General features: G+C 40.4%; 1 protein-coding gene and 1 long non-coding RNA gene across 2 annotated transcripts; one reads left to right on the forward strand and one right to left on the reverse strand.

Annotated features, from left to right (window-relative positions):
• The first annotated feature begins 111 nt into the window (after window positions 1–111).
• Window positions 112–15,815, forward strand: CEBPZ (CCAAT/enhancer binding protein zeta). The gene is made up of 16 exons (XM_017806809.1): window positions 112–285; window positions 651–2,167; window positions 3,172–3,403; window positions 3,714–3,888; window positions 4,515–4,603; window positions 5,126–5,179; window positions 5,856–5,958; window positions 7,046–7,114; window positions 8,778–8,844; window positions 10,198–10,298; window positions 12,223–12,280; window positions 13,234–13,442; window positions 14,134–14,217; window positions 14,687–14,748; window positions 14,835–14,916; window positions 15,334–15,815. Exons 1-16 carry the CDS (start codon window positions 127–129, stop codon window positions 15,471–15,473), a joined length of 3,201 nt encoding a protein of 1,066 aa, XP_017662298.1. The 5' UTR covers window positions 112–126; the 3' UTR covers window positions 15,474–15,815.
• LOC108493415 lies at window positions 15,185–17,642 on the reverse strand. The gene is made up of 4 exons (XR_001873467.1): window positions 17,509–17,642; window positions 15,897–15,941; window positions 15,551–15,634; window positions 15,185–15,434 (listed from the first exon to the last, which is right to left on the reverse strand). It is a non-coding gene; the product is annotated as an uncharacterized LOC108493415 (long non-coding RNA).
• Window positions 17,643–20,230: the final 2,588 nt, after the last annotated feature.

The raw sequence follows: 20,230 nt of genomic DNA on the forward strand, positions 1-20,230 counted from the left end.
TTCTCCCGCTCCTCCCGCTCCTCCCTCTCGTTCCTCCTCCTCCCGGGTCCCGGCCCCCCAGCAAGGACGGGGCAGCGGCCGGACGCGCGTCACGCGTGTGCGCGGGAGACCTTCCGGCGGGCGGCGATGGCGGCAGCACTGTGGGACTTCGGCGTGGGGGACCCGCGGAAAGGCGGCGGCGACAGCGGCGAGGAGGACGGCGAGGACGATGGTGATGAGGAAGGAGGAGATGGAGATGCGGGAGGGTTCACGCTGGACGAGGTGCTGCGCCTCGGCGGCACGAAGGTAAGGGACGGGGAGGAGGGAACGGGAGCACGTGGTGGACTCCCCATCCCGGGACGGGCCCTGGGGCGGGAGGGGGGGGCGAGGTGTGTGGGGTCCCACTCAGATATTGGGAATCTGTTTTGTGCTCGGGGGGTGGTGAGGCACTGGGACAGGTTTGCCTGGAGATACCCCATCCCTTGCAGTGTTCAAAAGCCACTTTGAGCAACCTAGTCTAGTGGAAGGTGTCCCTGCCCATGGCAGGGAGATTGGAACGAAATGGTCTTTAAGGTCCCTTCCAGCCTAAATCGTTCTGGGGGAAGCCCTTGGGAGTCTTGAGAGAGCTCGCACTGCATCTGCCCGTAACAGCTGTGCATTGCTGCCCACAGCAAGATTACTTGATGCTGTGTGCCGTGGACGAGGAGGGCGAGATGGTGGATGGCGGCAAGAAGGACACGATGGATGACCTGAAGGAAGGGGAGCTGGAGGCGTTCATCAGCTCCCTGGGACTCAGCAAGTATGCGAAAAGTTGCTCGGTGGAGGAGGGGGATGAGGATGAAGGCGGCAGCAAGGAGAAAGAGAAGCCTCCAAAGAAAGAAAAAAGCAAGAAGGAAACTAATCCTACTTCACTAGAGGGGAGAAAAGAAAAAAAACTCAAGGAAAAGGCAAGCAGTGTGAAAGACAGCAAGAAGAAGCAGTCTGGTGGTGATCAGGGCCAGCAACCTTCAGCAAAGAAAGAAAGACTGGAAGAAGATTTTGCATTTCATGCTAGGCAAGCAATACTGATCAAACCAGGGGGCAAGTGGTATGACCTAGAATACACCAATGAATTCTCTCCAGAGCCACAGAATCAGACACTTCTGTCCAAGTATAAGGCCCTGGCCCAAAAGCTGTATGAACATGAGACAGACCTGTTTAAGAACAAGACAGACTATCAGAAGGGGGCCTCTTCAGCATGGATGAAAACTGTTGTGTCCTCGGGTACCTTGGCTGACAGGATGGCAGCGATGACCCTTCTCATCCAGGACAGTGCTGTCCACAGTCTTCAGTTTGTTGAGAACTTGGTAAACCTCATAAAGAAAAAGGGCAGCAGGCAGCAGAGCCTCATGGCTTTGGATACTTTCAAGGAACTTCTCATTTCAGATATCTTACCAGACAATCGAAAATTGTGGTCTTTCTCGCAGCGACCGTTTAACAACATAGTGAAGATGTCGAGTGGCAACAAGGATTCCAGAGACAGACGGTTGATACTGTGGTACTTTGAGCACCACCTGAAACTGCAGATAGCAGAGTTTGTGCAGGCGTTAGAAACACTGAGCCATGATTGTCTGACAGCTCCGAAATCCCGAGCTCTAGCAGTTGCTCATGAGCTTCTCTGTAACAAGCCTGAGCAGGAGAAAGCTCTATTGGTCCTGCTGGTGAATAAACTGGGAGACCCTCAGAACAAGATTGCCACCAAAGCCTCTTATCTTTTAGAGACGTTGCTTCACAAGCATCCAAATATGAAGGGAGTAGTGTGCAGTGAGGTGGAGAGGCTTTTGTACCGGTCAAACATCAATGTGAAAACTCAATATTATGCCATTTGCTTTCTAAATCAGATAGTCCTCAGTCATGAAGAAAGTGCATTGGCTAACAAGCTGATAACTTTGTACTTCTGTTTTTTTCGGAACTGTATTAAGAAAAAAGATGTTGAATCCAAAATGCTCAGTGCTCTCCTTTGTGGGGTAAACAGAGCTTACCCTTATGCTGAGACAGGTGATGAGAAAGTGAAAGAGCAAATGAACACCTTGTTTAAAGTTCTGCATCTTGCAAACTTCAGTACCAGTGTCCAGGCCCTGATGTTGCTGTTTCAAGTGATGGACTCTCAGCAGACTGTGTCAGATAGGTACTATGCAGCACTATACAAGTAAGTGGCAGGTTTGCATTTTTTATATAAATTTCATTTTATGAGATAGTCACCATTAATTTAAAGTTGTAGAAACACTTATTTTGCTTTTAAGGTCTTGCTAATTTTGTGTTTAATTGGCTCAGAGTTTCTGATGTTTTGTATGAGCTGGAAGAAAATGTATGTGATTTCTTTGACTTAACATGGGGATAAAACAAAAGGTAGTGATAGGTCCTGAGAACACAACATATGCATTTCATCCTTTGCCACTCTTTTCTGGTGGCAGTTTTTAATTCCAGATGTTATTTGAAACTAATTGATAACTATTTCTTCTGAAATCACTTTTACAAGTATTAGCCTGTAAAGTAAATAAGCCTGTAAATAGCCTAAAATCTTGTTTCCTTTCTTTTCTTGTTGTGAGGAGGGGGAATATTATGTTAACGAATTCTTTAGATGATTTAATTTGAGTAGTTGGAAAGCCTCATATTACAAAAGAATTTTTTTTGTCCCATCTGATTGTTCAGACTCTTTATAGGATCTTTACAGGTTTCTGTTTAGTTGATCAAAGGGAAGTTGCTGTTCTTTTAAAAAGGGATCTTAAGTTCCCCCAGACTGTGGAATGTCTTTAAGCGCCTTACTGTGCCTGACAGCCTGGAAAAAATTGGGGTAGAAAATGAACCTGCCAGTACATACCTCTGGTCTGGTTGTGAAGCATGCTGATTCCTAACCATTTTCTTTCTATTTTTTTTTTAATATCTCAAATTTTGAAACTGTCTCCAGTTGAATTCAGTTTATTTATTTATATTTTCTTTTTTTTTTAATCTTCAGTGTCTCATATATAGGCAGATATATTACACAGCTGTTGACAGTTCAGGTTGATCATAATGATTTTGAGTACTGGGGAGCAAGCTGTCACTGGTCCTTTAGATGGCACTCTGAAAAATGTAGATAATTGTTGTTAATAGCAATTGTTCTCCTGCCTGCATTATGACAATCGGCAATATTTTCTCCTGTGTGTTCTACAGGAAGCTTCTAGATCCTGCCTTAGCAACCTGCTCAAAGCCATCCATGTTTCTTAACCTTGTCTATAAATCTCTGAAGGCAGATGTAGTGTTACGGCGCGTGAAGGCCTTTGTGAAGAGGTTACTTCAAGTCACTTGTGGCCAAATGCCACCCTTCATTTGTGGAACCCTGTACCTTCTGTCTGAGCTTCTGAGAGTAAAACCAGAGTTAAGAGTCCAGTTACAGGATCATGTGGTATAAAATGATTTCTTTATCTCATTTCTTTTTCAGTAAGAGCTATTTTTATAAGCACCTTTCCCTGACCTGTTTATTAGTAACCTGAGGGTTTGCTCAGATGTTGTTTCTTGAAGCGGGGAGGAACCATCACATTTGTGTGTTCAATTTTAAGTCCTGTATCAAGGACAAAAATCTGTATTTCTTAAACATTGGCCATCATTTACGTAGATTTTTGTAAGTATCTTAAGGGTTATATGTGCATTTCTCTAAAAAATCAGAATAAATGTGGAAAGGATAAAGCTGTTTGCTAACATTTTTTGGTTTTTAGGAGTCAGATGATGAAGAGTGCTTTAAGGATCAAGAAGAGGCTGAAGACGATGAAGAAAAATTTGTGGATACAGACAAAGAAGTAAAAGATAAAGAGAGAAACACAATGAAAAATTCTGCAAAAACAAATAATTCAAATTCAACAGCTTCGTGGGTGCATCATTTGAATATGGGAGGTAAATTAGCAAGAAAATGTAATTCATTTAATGTGTAACATTCCGTAACAGTGACATGTTGATCAAGAGTTGTTTTAAGGTTAAGTGACTAAAACATTATTTTAGTTTTTAAATTGAAGTTTGATTGAAAGCAATCAGTCAGAATAATTTATTTCATAGCTCAGCAGTGATGAAGAGACTCTGACTAGTGTATTTCACTTTATGCAGTTTGTAATAAGCAAATATTTGTTTGTAATAAACACATAAATTATGCCTTAGCAATAAACAGGCTTGGAATTCTTTTGCTTCTGTTTTCAAACACCTTCAGAGCCATATATCCAGAGTTAGCATGTGTAGCCTCTCATTTGTCCAGCTTTGAACCTGTGCCCGGTTTCACTCCTTCCTGAAGACCTTTTGGAACAGGGCAGGGCGTTTTCAAGACCTTCCTTAGAAGCACGTAGGAACTTAACCTGTACATACCCCTGATCATACACTGGTGAAGGACAGCTGAATGTAGCCTTTACCTGCTGCCAAATGAATCTATGGCCTGTCCAGCTGAGAATGATGGGCAGCATTGAAATGAAAATAATACTCTTGTAAAGTTGCCTAAGAAAATTTAAGATGTTTTCCTCTCCTCCATCCCTAAGGCAGGAAGGCTGGAACTTCATATGATCCTATGCACCGAAGTCCTTTATACTGTGGTGCTGAAAGTACAAGCCTTTGGGAACTGAAGAAGGTACAGCATTCTTATCTGGGTGTTACTGTGTTTCTTAGTGTGGCCCTTGTATTAAGAGAGGAAAATGAACTTGGTTATTCTTGGAGTAGCTCCCTGGATAACATAACAGAAAGTTTAAAGATGATACGTTGTTCAACTTTAAGCTTGTATATGTTCCTTACAATGCTGATATTCTGGAGTAGGGAATAAGAATTTTTACGTGGAGATTTGGACAATAATAGTATTTCTTGAGTTTTGGATCTTAATTTTGATCACTAAAGCTTTTTAGTGTTGCATTAAATAAAATTGTAAGTGAAAATGTATTTATTTAACGCAAAGAAAAGATTAGAACTAGATGTTCTTCAGTTGTTCAAGGGCAGAGCACATCAGCCGTGCTCTACTATGTGTATCTGCATGTTATTTGATGAGTTACAGAGTGGTCTTATGACATAGTGGTGTTGTCAAGAGTCTGATATGTCAACGTGAGTAATGACTGCATTTATTTTTTTAAGTAGAAATAAATAAATGATTCATGTTTTTCAGCTTTCTGAACATTTTCATCCATCTGTGGCTCTATTTGCAAAAACAATTCTAGAAGTAAGTAGTCTTTAACTTTGAAGTTTGATTTTTTCATGGTATGTGTCTTTTGCTGTTAGAAAAAATACATTATAAAGTCTTCTTGTACTCTGGGTAGATTGCAGCTCTGCAGAACTCTACCATAAACTCAAATGCTGAGCCTTTCATGGAATTAAAGTGTTTTGTGCAAAGAAGACTGCTCACAAAAGTTCTAACTTTGTAGAAATGTGTGTATTATAAGATTCTTAAAGCTTTATTAGTTTTTATATAGCTTTTAATGTGACTTTTTTTTTTTTTAGATGTGCAGAACCCTAATGTAGGAACAAATTTTTTTTTTAACATTGTTGTGGTACCATGCCCAAAATACTCAAACCTGCACAAATACATATTTTAAATATTTATTTTCCATTTGAATGTGTGGTGTCCAAACGATGCTGATTATTAACTGCTATTAGCAAGTACATTGCAAGGCAGTTCATTACTGAAACAAAGCAAAGGAGGTGTTTTTTTAATTAAGAAAATATAGAAATTGCAACAACAAGAACCAGATCAGGGTTAAGTGATGTAATATCCCCAAGTCTTTGTCTTTTTAAACTATGGTTTAATGTTATTCTTGAACTGATTGACTCTTCTGCGTTTAGATGCTGTGTTTCGAAAATGAAGACCTTAATGTTATTTGGCTTTTCGCTTCCTTCAGGGAAATCACATTCAATACTCGGGGGACCCTTTGCAGGATTTCACATTAATGAGATTTTTGGATCGCTTTGTGTACAGAAATCCCAAACTCAGTAAAGGAAAAGGTATGCACTTCTCTGTATATGTTAGCATGTGATCTTGATTATAGATGCTGTCCAAATTCTCATTCTCTCAGATTGCCCTTGCCAAGTAATCAGAGTGCACGTGGTGCAAGAGGAGTGGGATCAGTCTTCAGGGCTGCAAGAGAAATGTCTGCAGCCAGAACCAGCTGGCAGTCACGTACTGCTGACCCTCACACTCGCAGTGCAGAATTGCTGACTTTGCAGGAATAAGCAAGTGATAGGGGAATATAAAGACTGCAGAAAGGCTGAGGTTGGAAAGGACCTCTGGAGGTCATAGGCTCCAGAGAGGGCCACCTAGAGCGAGACCATCTAGAACAGACTGTTTAGATGGCTTTTGAATGTCTCCAGGAGTGGAAACTCCACTGCCTCTATGAGCAACCTGTGCCAGTGCACAGTTGCCTTCACAGTGAAAACATGTTTCCTGATGTTCAGATGGAGTCTCCTGTGTTTCAGTTTGTGCCTGTCACCTCTTGCCCTGTCACTGGGCACCACTGATAAGTACCTGGCTCTTCTTTACACCCTCCCTTCAGGTATTTATATGCATTGATGAGAACCCCCTGAGCCTTCTTTTCTCTAGGCTGAACAATCATAGCTCACTCACACTTTGCCCACAGGAGAGATGCTCCAGTCCAGTCCCTTCACCAGCTTACTGACACTTTGCTTGACTTTCTCCAGTATGCTCCTATCTGCCTTATTCTGGGGAGCCTAGACCTGGACACAGTGCTCCAGGTGTGGTCTAATAAGTGCCAGGAATACTGACAGCCTTCTTTGCTGCAGGGGCACAGTGCTGGCTCACAGTCAGCTGTGTGTCCACCAGGACTACCAGGGTATTTTCAGCCAAGCCACTTTCCAGCTGGGCAGCCCCCAGCATGTACTGATCACTGGGTTTGTTCCTCCTTTAGTGCAGGACTTTGCACTTCCCCTTGTTGAACTGCAGGAGGTTCCCCATTTGTCCAGCCTCTTGAAGTCATATGGATGGCAGCACAACGAACTGGTGTAGCAGCCACTCCTCACATTTTTGTATCAATAGTAATAAAGTAATTTGTTTCTGATTTATATTATGATACAGAAAACACCAGCAGTGTGGTAATGCAGCCAAAGAAAAAGCAGTTTATGAAAGATATGCAGAATCTTGCAGGTAAGTCAGCTGCTTTTCAGTTAAGATTATGATGACTAAAAAATTCTGGGTTGGTTGTTGTAGACATGTTATCTGCACTGTCTGTGCTGTTTGTTGTAGCAATAGAAGAGAATTGTGTCTGTCAGGAGTACAGTGGTGGTGCCTGATGTTCAGGATCAGGTCTCATCTTCTTGTAAGGGTGTATGGAATCTCCAGCTGAAATTTTGGATCATTGAATCATTCTAAGAACAAATGATGTAGGGAAAGGCAGTTATCCTATAGCCATTTTTACTCTATTATGATTGAAAAATTACTTAAAAATCTCAGCAAATTGATCTGTATAATTATTTAAATCACATTAAGCTCTTTTATTAAATGATATGGATTACTCCGTACAATGCCACAGCTGCAGCTGCAGCTATTGTTACGATTAATGTAAGGTACCTTTGGCACTGTTATTTTGCTGAGAGTCTTCCTGCTTCCAGAAAGAAGCTGCCTTTTCCCTAGTTCCAATGTTTCCAATAATTAAGAGTAGGATTTGGTGGTAAGAACCAGCAGTTAAAAAATCAGGGTAAACCATCATTAAAACCTGCAGCTTGAGGACAGAAGAGGTATCGTCTTCTGTGGTAGAGCCTCTGTAACATTCCCAGGGATGTGCTTTCCTCTGACTTTGGGTCTGTTGTGTAACACAGAGGTTTTAGTTATACAGATTAGTTGATGTACCTTTATGGCTGTTAAAAATTAAAGTAGGAATTTTAACATAGAATGCATTTGAAGGTACAGTTTATTTGTCACATTCTTTAGCTTATTCTGAATTAAAGAAGCAGACTGAACATTTAGAATTTGAGGAATTTAAATTTTCTACAAATGAAACACTTGATAACAAAAATTTGGATATGTTAATATGCAATCTGCAATTGTTGCATGTAGCTGATCTCTGCTGGGGTTTAGAGAGCTGAGATTGCAAATCCTCTGGTACCTTCTACTGTTCATTTGAAGTATTTCTGTGAGTGTGCTGATCTGGTTTCAGAAACTTGGACCCTTGTCACTTAGAAAATATTATAGTATATTCTTACTGAGATAATTAGTGCCTCTTTTTCCTTTGATTTACTTCTGAGGAGGAGGAGGAGGGAAGGGGAACATATGAGGGTAAAAATCTTCTCCACAGGGAATCCTAGCTGGTCTGCTGTTGCAGTGTCATATTTTGCTGCAGTTCCCCAGAAATGGAGGCAAGTTGAGGCTCAATCCCTTCCTTAGTGTGCTCAGCTGGTGCACGGTCCTGCCCTGCAGCTGCTGACAAGCATTTCTACTGCCAGGAGTGATGGGCAGAAGCAGTTCCAGCGTTTTAATGCATGACAGCAAGTCCATCTTACTTCCTACTTTTTTTTCCCGTTTTTGTTTTAAATGCATTCCTGCTGTAGGTGATTGTAACCCCCCCTTGCTGATACATAACTTAGAACCTGGTTAGGGCTTTGCCTCTTCTGTTTTTCCATGGGATCTGTTCCCACTGAAGTATCAGTATATACACTGAGAACTATTTGAAGAGGTTTTGAATGAGCTTCACTTTATTTAACAGATGACCCTGGGTATCTGCGTACTTCTGTCTGTGCATGCTGTTTAACCTCTTAAAAGAGTAACAATCATTGCAACTTGAAGTAAAATCAGGGTTTTTTTGTTTTTGCAGTCAACAGTAAGGAATTCCGTGCCAAAGATGAAAGCAAAATCCCAGTGGATGAAGTGTTCTTTCACAGGTAATGAAATGCTTGTGAATGTTCATTTTAAGTGTTGGTTTTTTACTGCAATGCCATTAAAACCCACTACATTTTCAAGTATTCTCTGGTATTTCAAGTATTTGCAAATTTTGATTGATTTGAGTGACTTATGATGATAGTGCTTTTCTGGGACGTAATTTTGACATTTTTCGAAAGTGATTAGGGAAGAATATCGCCTATGAACAAAGGCAGTCAGGGCTTGTAGTCTAAAATTAAGTAAACATCTTGTGGGTTGTAGTTCTTATGCATTAGAAGTATATTTAAAGAAAGGTGGAATATACCTTGTTTACGTTATTAGCATCAAAGCTTATTAGAATAGAACAAAGCAAAAAAAGTCAAAGGAGCTACTTTTCAGAGTATTTATTTTTTTATTACTCATAGTTCTGTTTCTCTGAATTTCCTTTCAGAGTATGATACAAAAATGCAGTTATAGCACTAAAATTGGAGTGATACACATTTGGCAAAGATTTATTTTTATTAGATCAAAATAGTGGTTACCTGTGAGTGTCTCCTTAGGAAATTAGTGTTTGAATTAACTTCATTTATTTTTTTTTAATTCACTTAGAGTGTTTTTGTTTGATTGGTTTGTTTTGTTTAATATATTCATTGCTGTAGGGACCTTTAAACATTTTTGAACTGTCAGGTTAATGGAACTTACTAATTTTAATTAATTGATATTATAATATTGAGGAATATCTTATTAATAAATTGTGAATTTAATTTCGAGATTAAAGGAGAGCAGCTTAAAAATGTGCCCCTCTCTGAAAAGTTAACGGTACTGTTGCAATGAAGAGTACTGAAACTGAGATTACAGATTTAAAGTCACCTGTACAAAGTACTCTTTTGTATATGATCAAAATTGCCTTCTGTGTTTGGTAGTTCTTCAACATAAAATGAAGATGAAAAAGTGTTTTAAAATAGCTGACAGAAGGTAAAACTGTGCACCCAAAAGAAAAGGGCTATAGGAGAAAATTTAATAAAACTTGAGGGTCAATGTCTTTTATGCTTTTCCCCAATTATATTCAAGTTGCAGTTCATCCCTTCTTCATTACTGGTCTACAGCAAATTTTTACATCTTTCTTGTGCCCTTTCATGTTAAAAATAACTTCTGGCACCTTTGGCCAGTGAAATTTCATTGTTTTAAATCTTACAGTAGTGACGGACTGTATGAAAAACAAAGGAAATATAAATCTCTTGATTTTAGGTGTGTTTGAAATCATCACAGTTTTCAACTGGCAGCATACACAGGAAACAATCTGCAGGTGTTTTTTTTTAGTTATCATAAAGATCATCACCTGTAATTTTGTGTCTGAGAGCTATACATTATTTCAGGTTTTATTCAAAGTTCGATAAGAAGAGAGAAAAACAAAGGCGTCAGGATGATGAAGAAAGTGTGGAAGATGTAGATGATGATGAATTTGAAAGAGTATTGGGTAAGGCTGTGTTCTTCCTTGCAGTAACTATCCCAGTATTTCCTGCTTTTTCAGATTATTAGTTTATCCTTTTTGTAGTTCATATTGCATAAAAGAACAAGATACAGGAGTATGGAAGTGGAAGAAAACTGTTTTTCCAGTTGCCATTCTATGGTACTGCAGCCAGCAGTTCCTATGATCCATTGTGCAAGCCAACTGGATGGCCATCTTGTAAAAGAGGTCTTGCTCACACCACTCCAGTAGTCAACTTGTTTGAATGGTTGGAAATCATCTGATTTTGAGCTTAAGATCGTGAGTGGCAGCTCATGCTTTTTTTTTCTTTTCCTAATGTAGTCCGAGTAACTTTTTCTAGCAGCATGTAACATTTGCTTCCATTTTTTCTTTGCTGCTTGGCCTTTTTCAATCTTGCTTACATTTTCTCTCATAGTTTCTAACATATTTTATGAGGTTATTTGTTCAGTAAGGTCCTTGGTGTACTTCTGCAGTAGTCTTAGCTCTTCTTGTATCATGTACTTTGTTTGCTTTGGAATTGGTGTGTGATTTGTTCCAGAATCTAAATTTCCTTGTGTACCACAAAACATCTCTTATTTTATTATTTCATATTTTACTTACACAGTAATATATGCATTTTGAGAAAAGAAAATGCAGTTAGCTCTCCATAACTGTTTTGTACAGTATTTTTAGAGAATTCTGAATTCTCATAGCAGGGTTCTTTCTTAGTGACTCAATTAATAGAGTCTTTGTTATGACAAGAATCTGTTAATAATTGCATTTGTCTTTTTACTGTTAGTATCTCTAATGAAAATTTGCTTCATATATTCAGGACCCTCTAATGTTAGTATTTACTTTTTGAAACAGAACAGCTGTAATTTTTCAGATTATTTTTTTAATTTCCTTTTTTATATAGCAAATTATTCCAAAGTGAATCCTATGATAGGAGCTTTCAACCTCTAGTCTGCTTGCTTTTCTTAAGAAATTGTAGTGGATACTTCTGATCTGAAAATGAACATACAGATTAGCTGACAGGACATTTGCTTGGGTATCTTAATTTAGTTTTTGTTCTATCTGACTTGGTGCAAGTGTTTGAGACTTCTGATATCCCACTCGCTGACTAAGTTTGTATCACGGGCCAGTTGTCTGTTTGTGTCTGTCTGCTTCCCATGTCATCCAGTTCTGGTGGTAAATTACATCCTGGATAAAATAAAACTTCCATTACTTTTCAAAGAAAAGTATTTTTCTCAGAAAAAGTTCATTTAGCTTTAGGTAACTATTTTGTGGATTTTTTTTTACTACAGGAGTATGAACCTTTGGTATCACTGGTGCAGATCATCATATAAACCGTTCAGGAACATGATAACTAAACATTAGGTATTTTGCAATGATAGAATCATAGAATGGCTCGGATTACGTGAGACCTTAAAGATTATCTACTTCCAACCACCCTGCCATGGGCAGGGACAGCTTCCACTAGACCAGGTTACTCAAAGCCCTATTCAATGTGGCCTTGAACACTGCCAGGGATGGGGCATCCACACATTCTCTGGGCAGCCTGTCCCAGTGCCTCACTACCCTCACAGTAAAGAATTCTTTGCTAATATCTAATCTAAACTTACCTCTTTCAGTTTGAAGCCTTTCCCCCTTGTCCTGTCACTACATGCTCTTGTCAAAAGTGTCACCCCAGCTCTCTTGTAGCCCCTTTTAGGTAGTGGCAGGCCACAGTAAGGTCACTCCAAAGCCTTCTCTTCTCCAGGCTGAATAATCCCAACTCTCTCAACTGTCTTCATAGGAGAGGTGCTCCAGTAATCTAGTGATCTTTCTGGCCCTCCTCTGGACTTGCTCCAACAGGTCTATGTACTTGTTGGACACAATGACTTAATTCATATTTCTTTGCTTGCTTTGTAGTAATAATTTATTTTCTCCCTAGATACCTTTGAAGCTGCTGATAATGCCGTCATTGACCAGGATGACCTTGATTTTGCTGGGTAAGACTTCAAATCGGTTCTTACATCTCGTTTCAGTAGAGATGTGCAAAACTGGATAGACCTTTTTCAGAAAGACTCAGACTATCATCTTGCAAAAAAGGCAGTAGCAGTTGAACACTAAGTAATGCTGTTTTTCTGATCATAATGGATCGTAATGATCCTGTGGTGCTTACGGTTTGCTGGCTTGACACATGAGAAACCTGCAGTATATTATTTATACAATGGAGTGACCCAGTAAGCAAGGTAAAATCTTGTTTTTCATTGTCTCAGGTTTCTCTTTGAGCAATACCAAGTACAAAAGGAAGCAGTATGAGGCATAATGGTTCTACTGCTTTAAGGACTGGTTCTAACCAACACAGTAAATAAACATTGTGGAATACAGGGTCACAGAGCTCGGTTCTCAGGAAGTTAGCAGCTTCATTAGTTATAGAGTCATTTAGGTTGGAAAGGATATTTAAGATCATAGAGACCAATCATAAATTTTTAAGAAGCCTCTTTTTTTACTTGAAGTATCTACAATGCAGCTTTTGAATGGGCACAGAAACTTTTCCTTGAGGTGATAGGAGAATTGAAGTCTAAACTCCTAGTGAAATCTGAAAATTTTTATGATCTAGAGTGGTGTTTAGTAGAGCAGTTTGTGTGTGTTACAGACAAAGACTTTCTGAAAAGGAGCAAAGATAGAATACTGCAGCTGACATTTCTGCTAATTTCAGAATAGTATTCTCTCCATAACTTCTTAAAATGGTTGACTTTTATAATACAGTTCTCTATACTAATGTTGAGAACATAACCTGAGTGCATAATACATATATCTTAGGTCTCAGCCTACATTTACAGTAGTTTGCAATGATGCTGAACTTTTCTAACATGGTGTTTACCAGCAGGTAGATGTCACCTAGATCTAAACAGTATTTTGCTGGATGAAGGGCTAAGCTTGTTACATCTTTCTTTAGTAATATAAAAAAGAAAACCAAAGGCAATAAGAAAGGCAAAAGCAGTGAAGAATCTGGTGCTGACTGGGAGGATTCTGATGATGAAGATGAATTCAGTGATCTGGATGATGAGGAAGTCTCCTTAGGAAGTATGGAGGAAGACTTTGAAGACGATATGGATGAAGAAGGAGGTGTATTTATGGATGTGTCTGATGATGGTAACAACCTAGGTAAAGTACCATTTATTACAAAAAACAGGAAAAAAAAAGCCATAAAAATATGTTACCTAATATGTAATTACACATGTAAATTCTGATTTAGTTACCTAGGTGGGGAGTTTGGATTTTAAGCAAAGAAATGACAGGTCCTTTTCTAGACAACGAAGTCTTAAGAGAAATATTTCCTGACAGTCTCCTGGGCAAGAGTGGGATTTAGGCATCTGTGTATAAAAACTTGCAAATGAGACATGTTTCTTTCATTCTGAAAACACTGGCAGTAACAAAAGTAGCTTTCTACACAAGTAACTGGCTACAGTAGGAGAAATATTAAAAGATCTCAAAGAGAAAAGTAAAAGAATCTCGTAATTAGTAATTTTCAAATTTCTTCGGAATCTTAATGTTGATGTTTTTTAGACGAGGTAACTTTTATTTAAAATGCTGTCTCACAAGTAACAGCTTACTCCTCTAATACAGCTATGCACCCAAATTTTTATTACCACTATAATAACTGATTCTTGCACCTGCATGGTTTTATTTTTTCAACTGAAAAGCAGAGTTTACACAGAATACAGTGTAAGTGGCTGGAAAAGCACAGATTAATGGAATATCTGAATGACTAACTAAAGGCTACAGAAAGATGATTCAGGGTAGAGGAGATAAACTGTTCATATAGCTGTTAACAGATTAATCTTTTTTCTGTCAGATCCAAACAAGAACAAGCAATTGAAGTCTGTGAGTAAAAAGGGCAAGAGAAAGAAGGATGTGAATTTTGAGGGATCACTGAAAGGTAAGAAAACACTGCCATAATTTCCATCTGATAAAGCTCAGTACAAATACAGAGTCTAAAAAACTGTGGAATTTGAGGGTTTTGCTACAGTAGATTATCTACAGTTTTGGATCTGGATTCAGATTTGAATAAACCATAAATAAAAAGGAAGTTGTCCTCAAGACAGCATGGCTAATGCAGAGCGACAATTTGCTGTTGAAGGAAGGGAGTTGAAGGAGGAACTTCTTTAGAAGGATGGAGTCGTTCTGGTGGTTTGTGCATCTGTTACATCTGATGCACGGATTTGTGCTATTTAGTTCTCAGAAACTTTTCTCTATTTTTTTTAGGGGAGGTGGAGAATAAGGGTTTCTAACACAGCTATTTTAGATGGTCTCATTAAATAAATTTTAAAAATTAAAAACATGGTAACACTTTGTTTTAGTGTCTCTGTGAACTTGAAATTCTGTCTCATAATATATTTTGTTTAAAGGATCAAACCGAGTAAAGAAGAAAAAACTCCAAGATGCTGGTATACTGGCATCTGCGGAAGAGGTGAGTGTGACTGGTGCTTAGCAAAAAGTGATCAAGCATTTTACCCGTTTCTTTGTAACAAAATACAAAATTTTCTCTCTTTAAAGTTTGGCTATCTGCTGGATGAAAATGCCGGGTCCAAGTTTGACAATATTGGAATGAACGCCATGGCCAACAGAGATAATGCAAGTAAGTGCATGCTGCAAACAGCAGATAGTTGTAATGCTGCTTTACTTCTTTCCCTTCAGGTTCTGTACTTGAAAAGATGGACCATCTTCAACTGAAATACACAGTCAGAAACCACACAGTTGGCACAGTAGCTCAACGTCAGAAAGACATGACGTAGTTTCCTTCAGCTGCTCCTAATGCCAGCATTTCTAGCATTAGTAAAACACAGATCAGTGTCTAAAACTTTGAGATGGTAGGATTTGTTTTGTGAAGCGAAAAAAACTCAAAATTTTCTCAAAAAAAAAAAGTTCACTTGCACTTTATTTAAACATTTATAAATACAGTAGCTAAGTTTTAACTTCTACATGATTTATCTGTATGCCACATCACGGTAAGACGTATCCATCGGCTCCTTATTTCTCACCTTCCCTCCTACAGATGTCAAACAGATCCAGTGGGAAATAGAGCGTGACAAGTGGCTTCACAACAGGGACGTGAAAAGCATCATCAAGAGGAAGAAACAGTTCAGGCACAGAGGGCTGAAAAACAAGTACAAACGCAAGAAATCAAGAAGATGAACTGGACATTTTGATGTGGACATTTTAAAAATAATTATTCAAAACCAGTTTTTTAATTAATCCCACATTTTTCTTACTTCAGTTCTTGCTGCTTAACCACGTCATTTGGTCATTCTCCCTTATGCCATGAATTCCAGACCACTCATTAGATTTGTAATAAACTGAAAAATAGGAAAATCTGTGTCAGCTCTAAGTTAGACATACCTGAAGAAGAGCCACTTTGTGGCTAGTTTTATTGGATATACACCCCTCTAGTTCCAAGGTCTCTATCCAAAAGCCTGACACTCCAGCCATGCCTATGCAAAACAATAAACATTTCTGCAGTGTCTCCTGGAGTATTAAGCAGTAGTAACATTGGTTTTATACATTAAGATGCAATGGAAGCTTCAGCCATCCTTCTGAAGCCAACAGCTGCAAACCTACCTTCCAGAATTGATGGAAACCTCTTCTGCATTGTGTATCTGAAATCTGACAAGAAAGGTAAATCACAGTTACGTTCCCAACATACTTTAAGGTAATTAAATGCGCTGTTTTTCTAACTAGATTAGTTTTATCTAAATTTGTTTGAGCTCTTTAATTACAGCCACCACTATGATCTGAATTTATTTTTTAATATCATATCACAGACTGTATTGAGGTTACTTGTACGTGCAGCCCCATCATCAGTGTTTTCTGAGCTTCCTCACAATTGTGATAACCAACTACAAGCTACAGATACACAGGAAGCTGAATGCCTCTCATAGACAGACATGCAAATCAAAACTGGGAAAACTGCTTTGTTCCCTTACGCAGCTTTAGGTATTCAATGAATCCTTCTGTGGGCTGCTCTGGCAACTCACTAGAAAATTATGATAGCTTTATGCTATTCTAAGGATTTACAGCAGCTCATAGAAGGATCTTATCCATTCTATTGCTAGAACAAAGAAAGCAGTAAAAGCCTCACTCTGAGCTCACTGAGCTGTCATATGAGCTCACTACACCCTACAGAACTGCAATTTAAGAAAATCTACCTAAGCATATAAAAATTAGGATCTAGAACTGAAAAGCAGGGGAAAATAGAACCGTGAATGCTCAGCACCAAGTTACCACGACAGGTTGAAACATCTGTTCTCCATGGGTTTGTTATATATTTCTTTAATAAAAATGCAAAGAAAAATAGCCAAACAGCCAGATGTCATCTGAATCTCAAAAAACAAATGCAAATTGATGTAGTGTAGGCAAAGTTCAGCTTGAACTTTGCATAAAGACCATAATACTGTTGAAATGGGTGGACTCTTACCTGCCCGGCCAAAGCAACAGCTGCCTTTTGGCAGCAGGACAGGCACTCTTTTACTGCAGGGACACAAGTCTGTCAAGGTACTGCTGCACCCTCCAGAGCCCTGAATGCAAAATAAGGCCATTGCTCTGCAGAGCAAAGATCCTTGCAGTAACTAAGCTGGTGCTTGGCTTATTTCTGTGCTCCCTAGGCATGGGGGTGTAAGTCTGAGAGACTTGAGGGACTGAAGCTAAATAATCTGGAAGACAATGCTGGCTGCCTCTTGCCAGCCGGGTCTGTCCTCAGCCTGGGAAATGTCAAATCCCGGAGACTCAGACACAGGCAGGGCGTCCCTTCATGGGCTCAACACCAAATACCCGAAGCAGGACCAATCAACTCCTGCCTCATTTGCGGACGGCCTCTGTCCTTTTTAAGTCCTTAAATGAGTCCCTGCTGTTACCGTAAGGAGGAGCAGGATTCGGCTTTGCTCCTGGTGGGGTCGCGTGCTGCCCCCCAAAGGATTCCCCGCGGGCTTGGTTGTGTAAAAACTAACATTGCTGCTGGTTCTTCAAGACCTGTCCTCAGGGGTCCGCCCAGCAAGCCACTCCTGTGCACCTGCACTCACACGAGCCGGACTCCTGACCCCAAACCGGCAGGTTTTCCTTAAAAATCCCGGGCGGTGCGCGGTTGCTCCCGCGGCGGCCGCCGCGTGGAGGAGCCTCCCCTGCCCGCCTCCCCCTCCCCGCCCCGGGGGTGCGACCCCCGCCCGCCCCGCCGCACCTTGGCTGCGGTCCATGGCGCGGTAGAGCAGGAGGGCGCCGAGCAGCCCCGCCGCCTCCAGCAGCAGCAGCCCCTTCACGACGCGCCGCGCCATGGCCGGGGCTCAGCGCCTTCCGCCGCCGCCCCCGGTAGCGCCGCTCAGGCGCCGCCCCGCGCCTGCCTCCCGCCCGGCCGCGACATGGCCGCGACATGGCCGCCGGGGGGCTGCTGGGGCGGCAGCCGGCGGGGGTCGGAAAATGCGGGTTATGTAAGAATTTTCTTAAGACAGGAAGGATGTCCCCTGATGTTTGACCTTCGTATACTTTCAGGCTTAATCAAAAAGAAAGTAGATTTAATTCGTAAAGCAGGTAGCGGCTAACAGCCTCTAAGCGATGTCCATGTTGTCCACAAAAATTGGATTCGTTACCCAGTGTGAAAAAGGCAATAATTACACACTCGAGAGAGACATTGATTATTTATGTCAGAGTTGCACAAGCCCAGGTGCTCCGGTAGTATTTCATAAATCAAGCACACTGACTATCAAAGCTTTTCACTATTTATACATTTTAGCAAACAAAGGAATTAGTGTACATTTGCTACAGGTTACGTAGTTCTGTTATTAATGATTCTGTTGCTTCCCACGCCAACTAACCTACATGCTCAGTCTTTCTCTTCTGGGTTGGTGGGTTTCTTGGATCAGTGGTCCATGAGATGATGGTCACAGTCTGCCCCTGCTGGAATTACCTTTTACCCAGTTGGAGCGATATCAGCACAGTTGCTGAGTGGTCTTTATTAGTTTTTTCCTCATCTTGAGACTTCTGCCAAATGTCGTGGCCTGTAAATTCTGTGTTCTTTGTGTCCTTTATCAGTGGTACATCCTTCTTCCCAAGCTTTGGGGTCTGAGATCACTGAAACATGTCAAGCCCCAAACTTTAACAAGGCAATTCTACCAACAGGTAATTTGTTTTTTGAACACATGGACATCACTTAAAACTTGCTTGTTAGCTACTCTCTGTTTCATGGGTTGAATCTCCCTTCTTGTTTATTAGGCTTGAAAGTATATGAAGATCAAACATCAAAAACATCTTTTCTTAAGAAAATTTTACATATTCCACAATTTGCAACACCCAGGTGTTAGAAAGACTAGTTATTTGTTGATAGAATTGCCATGTTAAGGTTTAGGGTTCAACATCTTTCAATGATCTCAGATCAATGTGGACTAATTAGTATGAGAAGTGAGAGAATCATTAATCAATAGATGATAGAATACTGATTAATAAGAGAACTAGGTAACTTGTAGCCAATGAACATTAATGCCTTTGTTTGCTAAAATGTATAAATAGTCAAAAGTTTTGATGGTGGTTGTGCAGGTTCTGTCACCCAGCACCCCTTTCTGCACAGAACTGTAAATAAATAAAATACCTCGACTCTTCATGTGAATTGGCCTCTTGCACACTGGGTGAAAGAACCTATTCTGGGACAATGTTCTGGCTGCTGGCAGCAGGTCCCACTCACCACCACCTTTCCCTGCTGCCCAGGGGTACCCACTGTCCTCACCTCGCTGTTTCAGGCAACACATGAGCAGGCAACACAGCAAAGGGGCTGGGCCAGGTCTTCTTGCTCCATGTTGAGGGTCCTGAGCAGGTGCCCCAGTTGGGCGAGGGAGCAGCCCTGCACGGTAGCACTGCACTTCTGCATCATCACCTGGTGGAGGAGCAGCTCAGATCCTTCTGGGAGCCATCACTGGTCTGTTTGTGTGTTTTCTTCCAGGTGAAGGCACAGTGAGATGCATCAGGCTCACAGCTGTTAAAAAGGGATCCTAGTTTTATCATGGAGATGTGAAAAAAACGCCAGTGCCATACAAGATCTCAGTATTTAATTGTTTTTACCATGAAAAAGGGCATTAGTGCAGACAAGCTCCCACAGAGAGGTATTCAGAACCTCAAATGGCAGCATTCTTTCCCTCTCAGTAGTGTTCTTTCTGTTTTATAGTTTTGTTTTCATTGTTTTTTAGTATTCATATTGCTCTTAACTCATATTATGGGACTGAATGTATTGCCAAAAAAAAAGCTCTTCAGATTTTTCTTAATAGGGACTTTATTTTCTTTGTAAGATGCTTTTCCCCCCTTTAATGTTTTGTAAGATAAGATATAATACTTTTGCTGCTCATTCTTACGGGGTGATTCATTTTCCAAGTCTATTTTCCTTGGTGTCTGAGCTTGCAGGTATTGCTTTCACTGAGGGATTTCTTAGTAAAGTAATTCCTACTCTGAGGATTTTAAGTGGACAGGATCAACCCAAGCATCAGAAGCCTAGGGTTGTTGGAGAAAACATGGACCTAGGAAAGGAATTCATTGCATGGGCAAATAAAAAAGGAGGGAGCTGGCACAAAATGTGAAACGTACATCTTTATTTTAAGGAGCCCATAATTCCTTTGGGCTTGGGACCAGACTTCTGCTGGACCCTATAAAGACCTGAAAGGTCATTTGTCGTATATTGGCACTGGCTTTTATTTCTCACAGACTTCAGACATGATGCTGATTGCCTCTGGTTCAGTAATTCAGTAAACCTCTTGTGCTCAGAGAGAGGAAGCAGCAGATAAAGAAAGAGATCTCACACTGTTAATATTGGCCAGTTTGTGATAGGTTAGCAGGGGGAAATTTTACCAAAGACCACTGCTGGTTATTCAGTAGGAAAAGGAGTACACAACTCCCTGGTTTTCTGAGGAATACAGCACCTTCTT

This window comes from Lepidothrix coronata, unplaced genomic scaffold, assembly GCF_001604755.1.
Source record: "Lepidothrix coronata isolate B3197 unplaced genomic scaffold, Lepidothrix_coronata-1.0 Scaffold16, whole genome shotgun sequence".
Lineage (NCBI taxonomy): Eukaryota > Metazoa > Chordata > Aves > Passeriformes > Pipridae > Lepidothrix > Lepidothrix coronata.

Coding starts and splice junctions, on each gene's coding strand:
- CEBPZ (XM_017806809.1), top strand. CDS start 127: ATGGCGGCAGCACTGTGGGACTTCGGCGTGGGGGACCCGCGGAAAGGC. Junction 3,889..4,514: donor GCATCATTTGAATATGGGAG/GTAAATTAGCAA, acceptor TCCATCCCTAAG/GCAGGAAGGCTGGAACTTCA. Junction 8,845..10,197: donor GATGAAGTGTTCTTTCACAG/GTAATGAAATGC, acceptor ACATTATTTCAG/GTTTTATTCAAAGTTCGATA.